Source organism: Eucalyptus grandis, chromosome 8 (genome assembly GCF_016545825.1).
Source record: "Eucalyptus grandis isolate ANBG69807.140 chromosome 8, ASM1654582v1, whole genome shotgun sequence".
NCBI lineage: Eukaryota > Viridiplantae > Streptophyta > Magnoliopsida > Myrtales > Myrtaceae > Eucalyptus > Eucalyptus grandis.
The window spans coordinates 48,929,026-48,940,068 of NC_052619.1; the positions used below are offsets into that span (position 1 = coordinate 48,929,026).

The 11,043-nt window shown below is 39.0% G+C and overlaps 1 protein-coding gene across 1 annotated transcript; it reads right to left on the minus strand.

Moving 5' to 3' along the window:
* Positions 1-5,001: 5,001 nt before the first annotated feature.
* LOC104417384 (sugar transport protein 8) lies at positions 5,002-6,906 on the minus strand. Its single transcript, XM_010028673.2, is given in 5 exon segments — positions 5,002-5,433; positions 5,578-5,819; positions 5,822-6,466; positions 6,469-6,522; positions 6,774-6,906. Coding segments are annotated over 5 exon segments (1,506 nt in total).
* Positions 6,907-11,043: the final 4,137 nt, after the last annotated feature.

Consider the following 11,043-nt stretch of genomic DNA (forward strand, 5'->3'; position numbering starts at 1 on the left):
TTGAAAAAAGACATTGTAAGGTTCTGAAGTTGCTGATTTCCCCGAATCCACTGCTCCGATGCATTTTTCAGCATAGTGATCCTATTTTTTTGTCTTCTTTGGATCGTTGCTGCATGGAAATATTTCGTGTTTTTATCTCCCCAACGAAGCCAATTGATTCTAGATCTTAAACCCCAAAACATTTCCTCTCTCCTCCATAATGTTTCAATCTCTTCTTTTATAAGCTTTATCCTGTTTGATCTTTGGTGTAAGCTTGGCCTGTTAGTTAAGGATTGGAGCTCGTTCTTTAGGGCTGTGATGCGAATATTGCTATTAGGAAATTTCCTTTTACTCCATTCTTTCAAAGCTTGGCATGTGGCATGTAATTTATCTCTCAATCCTTCTTCATAACAATTTTGAGATTTCCAAGCATGTTTAACTATATCTCGCATTCACCATCTTCTGTCCAAAAGCCTCAAAGTGAAAATCTGTTCTTCTTTTTTAACAGTTTCAGCACTACTCACCAAGAGGAGCGGGCTATGATCGGACCCAACAGCTGGTAAAGCAAAGGCTTCGCTTCCGGGAACATGAGCCGCCAATCCAAAGAGCAAAACACTCTATCCAATTTTTCTTTTACCAAATCAGCCCCTTCTCTCGTTGTTAGACCAGGTAAAAGCACACCCTTTACAATCTATTTCCATTAAAGAGCAATCATGTATACAATTCTGGAATGCTTGCATACGATAGTTCTTTGCCATCCTTCCTCCCACCTTCTCCCAATAATATAGTATTTCATTGAAATCCCCCAAGCAAACCCATGGAAGTGTATTAGAAAGACCAATTTGTCTCAATCTTTCCCATAATTGTAATCTCTCCCCATATATATTTGGGGCATGTACACAAACTATCCGCATTTTAATCCGACTCTCATAATCAACACATATCAAATTAACCATTTCCTGAGAGCTATATTCCACTTCTACATCCACTTCCTCATTCCACATCACCACCATCCCCCGCAATTCCTCTCGGATTCTCCACAAAACTGTTTTTAAACTTCAGCTGCCGCCTAATTCGAGTAATCACATTTTCTTTGTTTTTTGTTTCCATTAACATAATTAAATTGGGCCTTTCCGAGCCACAATGGCCCTTAAATTCTGGACTGTCGGTGGTGTGCCCAACCCCGACGGTTCCAACAAATAGTCCTCATTTGTAACCCGGTGGCTTATTCGGGCTAGCCACCAAAGCCCTTCCCATGATTTCTTCGAAAGACTAATGGGAGTGTCCTGCAAATTATCTTCATCCAAACTCGCCACCTCTACAGCTGTAGGATGATAAGGGGTATACTTCTTTAGTTTCTTTGCTGGTAAGCTTTTCAAAATTCTACTTTCCTTCTTTAATCCTGTTTTTTTTTCCAGGATGATGGTTTGACAGCCGACAGAAGCTGTTGCTCTGGTTCTTCTATATCCATGATGCATTTTCCTTTCTCCTTTTGCTGTTCCACTTGTTGTTTAGGTAAAAGTATATCCACATACTCCCTGTTTAGAGATTAAGTTGTTTCTGTGGATTTTGCTGCTGTTTGCTCTCTCAGAAGATAACTATTTGAGTATTGTGAAATGAAGGGTTCCTGTCTTCTTGTACTTCCTCCTCTTCAGCCACCTTGTCATCATAAAAATCTGTCAAAACGGACTATTCTCCTTGGCCTCTTGCTTTTAGCCAATGCCCAAACCTATTTGTCTTCCTGTCTTCAAATTTAGTCTCATCATAAGGGATTTCTTCACAGCCTGTTGCAAAGTGCCCAACTCTTCCACAGGAATAGCAAAATCTAGGTAGTCTCTCATACTTAAAATCCAACCAAACTTTCTCCTCTCCCAGATTATATAAGGTACCAGGCCGTAAAGGTATATCCAAGTCCAGTTCTACTCTTGCTCTTCCCACCTTTTGAATTGCTACACCTTTTTTCTCCACTTTTGCTTCCTTTACGCAACCTAATATTTGAGCAATATGTGACACAACCTCCTCACTGCACCATTCGATAGGTAACCCATGAATTTGAACCCAGAAATCACAGCTTGTAAATTTGTAGCATTGCGCAGGTTTATTAGGCTCCCATGGTTTCAGGATCAATAGATTACTCGCAAAGGACCATGGGCTATTTGCTAACACTCGTTTTTTATCCATTTCAGAATTAAAGGTAAAGGACAAAATATCTGCTTCGCGCTGCGCAAAACTCACAGAATCTACCTTCCAAGCTCGCTTCATAGTGGTAAGAAATGCCTGATAATTGATATTTCCTCCTGAATATAGCTTACCGAACACAGTACGTTGACACTCATCTAGCATCGCCTCTGAAATTACTCTTTCCCGAGGCGGGGCATCCACCTCTGTTCGCAGGTTCCCTAGCCTCTTACACAATAAGGCCAGACGACAATCCATTGCCCCGGGTTCATCCATTTTCCTCCCCAAGAAACTGCTATTTAAAACACAAGGAGGTTTAAGGATCAGATTCTAAGCTCAACATCCATGAATTGCTGCCAACCGAAGGATTTCATCCCAACTTGGATTAAAGAAGAAAACCCCATTCGATCAAAATCAGAACTCATCACCCACGTTCTACTGCCAACCGAAGAAATCCATCCCAACTTGGATAAAAGAAGAAAGCCCCATTCAAGCGACAGCAACCCAGAAGAAAGTCCGCATATAAAGACAATAGCCGAACCTTTGGATCTTGCGCTACTTGAAGCCGTCAAAAGAGGAAGACCTTGTCCTACAGCATCAGCGAAGAAACCCAGGAGAGGGTAGGGTAAATCATACTGAAAACTATAAAAGGTTATTGGGTTTTTGGGATTCGGAAGTTTACAGGAGGCTAGGGTTTAGGGAAAAGCTACCAAAAGAAGGTAGGGGAGAACTCTCATATCCGAGAGAGTTTTTATTTCATATCATACCGCATAGTGAGCATGTGTTTACCCTGCTAATTTGTAAAGCCTTAGCTTTCATAATTTACACATACGAATTTTTGCCATTATCAACCCCTCTTCCAAGTATCAATACAAGTACCAAAAGCATTAGTTGTAGGAAGGTCTGGTTTTGTCAATATTGCCCTATACTCTTGCATAAAAAAACTTGCCTATACAAAGTCACATACTAGACTATAGATCAAGAACTTCACCCGTTGCCGTGCCATCACTGCCGTCAAAACCAAGGGAACCATTGAAACTCCTAAGTGGTCCGATCAACTCCCCTTTGATATTCTAGTACTAAGCAACAAATTGATGGGGAATCCATTCTTGAAGCTCCACATTGACCAATACAATGGAACTGCATTAAATGTATACTACTAGCGATTCTAGGGCAAGCATATCTTCATATGCACAATCAAAATACATAGGTGTTCTGAAAAGCAATGGCGGCAGGGGATCCATCCTACACATTTAAAAATTAAAAAATAAAATAAAAGAGAGTCAAGGCCCAATAAATGAAATCTCTAATTCTAAGATAAGAGATCCTCTTATCACTTAACTTGATACCAATATATATGATCACTGCTAAAGTGTAAAACATAACTCAAAGGTGGTACGATGTAAGAGACACAAATTACATTTCAATTATAACAATATATGCATAAAAGAGAAACAAAGACATGGATTTATCAGCGTGTAGTGACGGTATGTTTATTTCCACATATGAAACAAGCAGCTTTAAAAATATTCCACCCAAGGCTGTTGCACCTTCTTGGAGTCGGCACAAAAAAATTGATAGATACAAAGCAAAATGCTTTACCAGAAAGGTTTACAGATGATCGGGTAATTTTCCTGAGCAAATAAAGATATTGCGAATCGCCGTATGTTTCGTCATTTGATGAGATTGGATGTGGTGGTTACTTGAGATACAAAATTTCAAGTAATGGCAGCCCCACTCTTGTGGTTTCACCATGGGCTGTCGGTTGTGGACTCCATCGAATTCACGTTTAGTTGGTCATCGTATGTTGTGTTGTGTTAGATTATGATTGAAACGACATGCATGATGATTTATGCTAAAAGTTGATTTTGAGTGAGATTGGACAACTAGCTCTACAAGTACCGTAACTCTATTTCTCAAAAAAAACTCAAAAACGCAAGAATAATTTTCGAATCAAATTCCATGTGTTCTAATGGCTACAGAAATTTAAAAGTACAAACTGATTTCTGTAAAAAAAAAATTAAAAATTCGGTAGTGTCGTGACAAGGCGTGCCATGACTTTTTCAAGCCAAGTTTTAGGGTACTAGGTGTAATTCCCCCAAGTTGAAGGGCTGAATTGTTATTTTACCTAGATATGGAAGGAATTGAACCTAACTGTCTTTATAAACTGAAATTTGTGGTTCGATTTGATTCAGATTACCGGTCTTCAAATCTAAATTAGAAGAGCTGAATGATACTATGGATACAAAGATGATTCATAATAATGAGATATTCTTTAACTCGTGTTATGATGCGAAAATTCTTTAAATTGTAGGTTTCTTTCTGCACCAGTACTTCAATACAATGCCCAATTTCACAACGTGATGCCCGTGGTGCACCCCGAGTTTCAGGCCTGCGAAACGACGTCTCCCAAGGCGATATCGCAGCCACCACTGCTTCTTCCGCAGTGTCCCACGTCATTGCCAAGCTGGTCTGAAAGTCGACATCAATGTGCCTCGCAACCTGGTGAGCGTACAGATCCCCTCGCCGTCGGCCATCCCTGCAAGGCAGATGGCCATTATGCGTGGAGAAAGATTGACCAGAAGGTCTTTTCAATTCGCCAGATTCCGTTACTTGGAGACACATCTAGTAGAATTTAATTGAATGATTGATGACAAATTTCATGCCCGAGGCATTACATCACAGGGCCCAAGATCCCAAATTCGTGATCTTCTGTCTTTTTTTTTTTTTTACTGCTCACATTTATTTACATTTTCCGCAAGACAAATGAGAAGTATTATGAGCCACCCGGCATCAGTGTATGTTGAGACGAGCTGCCACGACCGTCATTTATCCTTTGATGACCTAGTCATCGTCCTCGTCATCATCAATCATGTACCGCTTCCAGAACCAATGCTGCTTCCATACTCTCTCGACCATCAAGTCCACAGGCACGCCCTTCGTCTCGGGCAATAAGAACAATGCAAAGAGCCCCATGACCAGGATCCAAGCAGCGAAGAAGAAGAAGATGCCGGCCTTCATGTGGCACAGCATCGACAGGAAGGCCTGCGCGATAATGAAGGTGAAGAGCATGTTGGAGCTCACGGCGAAGGAGAAACCAGCCGTCCTTGTCTCCAGAGGGAAGGTCTCGCTCGGAATCAGCCACCCGAGCGGACCCCACGACCATGCGAATCCCATCACGAAAACGCACACCAGTACCACCACGACTATCGCCTCGGTGGAGTCGAGAGACCCCGTTGGCTTCAGGTGTAGTAGCAAGAGCACTCCTATAATAATCTGCAACGAGGAGGAAAATTATATGGATTAGAAAGTATAATGCATCGGATCATCCACTCCTTCTAATTGAACAGAATTATAAAAGTTTGATGTGATTTTCAGTCGATCGGGATAGAAGAAACATACGAAGACAATGTGAATTACCTGAGTGATGAACATCTGGACACAAGCCTCAAGGAGCAACACCCTCCGGCCAGCCTTGTCCACCGAGTAGATCGACACTAACGTGCTGAAAACGTTCACGAGCCCGGTGATGACCGTAGAGAGCAGCGCAGCATCGTTCCCAAACCCAACTGTCTGGAACAGGACGGGTGCGTAGAACATGATGGCGTTGATCCCGGTGAACTGCTGGAACACCTGCAGCAACATGGCTATGACGAGAGGGGCCTGCTCGACGGCCTCATGAGCTTGCGGAACGGATGCTTCACTCGCCTTGCGGCCTCACTCGCGGCAACGATTGAATTGAACTCTGCATCGACATTATTGGTGCCACGGATCCTCCTCAGGGTGGCCTTCCCTTGGTCGACCCGGTTGCGCTCGATGAGGCTGGTCGGGGTCTCGCAGATGATGAATGAACCCACGAGGAGAATCACGGCTGGGACGCCGGCCAAGCCGAGAGAGATCCGCCACCCGTGAGGGTGAATGTTGGATGTGAAGTAGTTGATAATGCCCGCGACGAGGATTCCGATTGTAATGAAGAGTTGGAAGCAAATGTTGAGAGCTCCTCTGATTCTGGCAGGAGCTAATTCGGATAGAAACAGAGGCACCGCCTGATTGCCGAACCCAACACCAAAACCGAGGATGATTCTGCCGAAGACAACCATCGCAATGTTGACGCCGCCGGCTTGGAATCCGATCCCCGCGATGAACAAGAAAGACCCGATCTGCAACGTCGTCCTTCGGCCAAATTTGGAGCACACCCATGAGGCTACAAAGCTGGCTACGAGAGCAGCAATGTACAGCGAAGATGTGAACAACTGGAGGTACTCGTTGTCGTATTTACAGTAGTTGTCCTCGTGCGCGCGCTTCTTTTCTCGTACACGGTCATGAAGAATTTCTTCAAGAAGTCATCCATGGCAGTCACTCCACCTGAAATTCCAATAAAATCCACATAACCATTTGGAATAGTGGGTAATTTTACAATGACTAATACATTTTGTACTTGAAATTCATAAACTAGCCACTCACAAGTCGAAATGCACTAATATACTATCCTATACCAGAGGCAAAAATGTGATATGATCTTTTCTCTCCTGGAACAAAAAAAAAAAAAAAAAAAAATTCTATCTGGGCTCTTTCCATCGTGTATCAATCTTACAAAAGATTTCCATTTCTCCTACCTGAAATTCCAATGTCGTATCCGAACAACATCCCTCCGAAGGCCGCGAGGATCACGCACACAATGACGTAGAAAGTTATCTTCCCATCATGCTCGGGCATTTGGCCTCCATGGCTCACGACAATAGCCGGCATTTTCTCTAGCCTTCTTTTTGGGTGAAAAAGAAGGCGAAAGGGAGAAGCTTAATGAAAACGTATCTGGACAGAACAAAGATGACCAGAGTGAAGAAGCAGAGGGTGAAGATTGAAGAGCTTCAGATTTTGTCCGAATACGAAATCCTCGTGTGCATTGCATGGAGTATTTATAACACGTCAAGAAGGCTGGGAAAGGCTAAATCAAGATTAAATGACAACTAATGGCTATCTGATAATGACGTGGTTTTGCTCTTGATTAGATAATCATCCCTTAAGTGTCGGGCTTTTGCAAGTTAGTTTGAACCGAGGGAGACCTGATTATCGCGGAAGAGGTTGGGGACGTTCAATGAGAATGCTAAAAAGAGAAATTAATCATTCATGGGAATGGAAAGTTTTATCGCTTCGAACAGCCAAAATCAAGATTGACACCGAAGAGCACATTCATTTTTGGTTTGAGTTTTCCTGGGGATGAAAGAGTTCATTGTCTAATTTAAGTGCAGACTCAGACTTAACCCTTGAATGTATAAACATAAATAAGTTGAAGAGTTATTGAAAACCTGAATTAAATCTGGATAAAAAAATTTAGCTTAGGATGCGTCTGTTTGGGGAACATTTCATGAAAAAGGAAAATATTTTCCCAAAAACCATTTTTCAGGAATATTGTTAGTTTTTCTTTGTTTGGAGATATATGACCAAACATGTTTTTAGGTGTTTGGATCTCATTTAGAAAATGATTTCAATATTATAACTTAATCTCAGAAAATAAAATTTTAAATTTTTTGTTTATTTGTTTTTTTTCTCTTCTTTCTTTTACCTTCTTCCTCCTCCACTTCCACTTATCACCAGGCCTTGGTGATGGCCATGACAGGCCACTAGTGCCATTGCCGAGGCTTGGCAAGGGCAGACCTAGCTGGTCTCGGATGAGGTCAAGCTTACCGCGATGAGGCTAGCAAGCTTGACCTTGGTGACTCACATTGGCTTGAACCTGTGGTTAGTCACCGAACAGAGAGGAGGAAGAAGGAAAAGAAAAAAAAAAATTAAAAAAAAAATTGATTTTTAAATAAAACAAAAAATTGAATATTAAAAATTCATGATGACCAATTTTGGAAAATTTCGCTTTCGTAGGTTTAGGAATTCACTTTTTTAATTTTATGCATGAATATTTTTTTTTAACCGAAAAGTGTTTTTAGTTGGCTAATTATTTCGGTGAACCGAACGAATGAAAGTTTGGAAAATGAATTATGAGAAATCAGTTTCCCTCAAATAAATGCACCCTTAGACTCTATTACTTTAGTGGAAAATGAATGAAATAAAAAAAATTCTTACAAAAATGATAACTTGAATTTTTTATAAAATTGAATAAATGAGATATATTTTCACCGTCCATGAAAATGTTTGGACATAAATTGTTGTTGGAAATAAAAATATTTTTCATTTATTAATTTTTTAGAGCAATACAAGCGATCATTTTTAGGAATATTTTTTTTTAAATTATTCATTTTCTACTAAACAAACGGACCTCGCAATTAAGGTGAAGTAATGATGGTGGTAAGAGTTTTCAAATAGGTTTAAGTTGAGGGATGGATATTGCATGTACTAAACAAACGGACCTTGCAATTAAGGTGAAGTAATGATGGTGGTAAGAGTTTTCAAATAGGTTTAAGTTGAGGGATGGATATTGCATGTTGGCCTAAAAGAGCCCGATAATAAAATAAGTTGGTAAGTTGATAAGTTGGTTTAAATAAACGATAACATCAAAATGACTGGATATAAGTCCATAAGTGACTTAAGTAATGGTTCATAACTTGGGACAAATGTTGAAACTCAAATTATATTTGGGTATTCATTTATTACCATGAAAAACTTCAAACATGTACACTTGTGACAAATTTACCAAAAATTAACTTTTGTACTACAAAAAATTACAGACTAGTATATTTGTGACAAATTCATTCTCTGTTAATTTTCATTAAATTGGATTGATACAAACTAGTACATTTGTGACATACAGAAGGTAAAAAGCCAAATTGATATCTGACAGTAAAATTTAATGGAAAATAACCTAAGGTAAATTTATTAGAGGTATACCGGTTTAGAGTTTTTGATGGTTAAAATATTAGTTTAGGGTAAATTTTTTACAGCTATATTAATTTGGAGTTTTTTTATGATATTAACCCTTGGGTATTTGATATACAAGTTGATAACTTCAAAATGTCAATAAGCTGGATATATAAAAGTTGTAAGTTGTTACAAAAGCTAGTAATTTCCGAAGTGCACCAATGAGACTGATGACCAAAAAATGGTCAATAGCTTAATCGGCAAAAAGGTTAGTAGGCAACTTGCACAAGGTTGCTAATTTTACTTAACAGTTGGTGACTTTAAAACGTCCTTAAGCTACAAAACAAAGATCGGTAAGTTCTTACAAAAGTTAATAAGTTCATAATGACAAAATAGACATATATATGTGCATCAAATAAGAATCAAAAAGTCCGTAAGCAAGTTAAATAAGGTTGATAACTTTATATAAGAGCTAGTAATTTGAAAATGTCAATAAAGTCTTGCAAACTTTTACAAAAGCTGTTCATTTTAGAAACAACAAAATATATGTTGATAAGTGATTCAAATAAGAGTTGATGACATAAAACAACTGTGTAATTTACCTAAGAAAGTATCATTAGATAACTCAAATAAGATTGGTAAATTGATAGAAGAGTTTTTTTTTTTTTGGGTGACCGAGGAACTACCGGAGACCCCTTTGGAGTCACACCGCCCTCCGATGCCCGGTGGCACCATCGGAACGTCGTCGCAAGCCACTATTTAGACGTAAACCTCGGGGGAGACTGGCCCAGCAACCCACCGCCGGAGCCCTCCACTTAAATCATGGAATAGAAGAGTTGGTACTATAAAACATCAATAATTCATGAAAATAAAAATTGGTGAGTTCTCATAAAAATGGCGATTTCAAAATGACCAATATAACCCAAATAGGAGTTGATAATCTAAAATTATTTTGTTACTTTATGGGAAAAAAGTCCATAAGTAACTCAAATTAAGCTTAGTAATTTGATATATAAGTTGCTAACTTTAATTAGTTAGCCATGAAAGACAATCAAATAAATGAGTACTTGTTTCTCACTCTTTCCCGCTAAGATGAAATTTGGTAAGTAATTATAATAAGTATTGATGACTTAAAATTAATCAGTAGCTTAATTGAGAAAAGTTGACAAGTAACTCAAATAAGGTTGGTTTTCACGTAACAGTTGGTAACAGAACGTTTAGTAAGCTACGCAAATAAAAACCGGTAAGTCATTATAAAACCTTGTAGGTTCGAAATAGTCAAATGAACGTTAGTCAATGACTCAAATTAGAATTTGTGAGTTAAAGGTTGCTGGTAACTTAATTAGAAAATTTGTTTCATCTCTCTCTAAATTTTAATCTTTTTTGTCTCTTCAACTTCTTGGGGGAGGGATTTGACCTAGATCTCTCCCTCCCCTCCCTACTTTTCCTTTTATCTTCTCTTATTTTCTTTTTTTACTCTCCCGATCTAATTTTAAATCTGGGAGTTTTGCTCCTCTGATTTTATATTTGGGAGTTTTTATTTCCAATCTAATTCTAGATTTAGGAGATTTAATGAATAAGTGCTCTACTTCCAATTTAAATAGTATTCACAGTAGCTTTAGTATGCTCATTCAACGTGTTTTCGTTAGAAACTTCAGCAGCTCACACTTGCTAAAGGACTTGCTCTCACAAGTAATATATCTAAGCTTGTTCAACATATTTATGTTTATAATGTCTCTGCATAGTGATGGTGTTGGGGACATCGAATCTAGGCACACATCGCCATAATGCAAAGTTGTAATTATAGTTGGAGATACCAACGTGTGCTCATCACCAATAATGATATATAATTCGGTGATTGGCAATCGAACTTTTTACTTAGATGCAGTCATAGATCTGTTCATGAAGGACAAGCATATGATCATCTCTATCAATTATGCTCTGATGTTGTACTTTCATTTTTGGTTTTTGTTTTGTTTTGGAGCTCTACGAGTTTGCGTTGTTATGGTGACCTTTGAGATTTCCTATGAATTTTGTCATGAGTTATTTTAGTAATGAATTGAAATTTATTTTGACCCA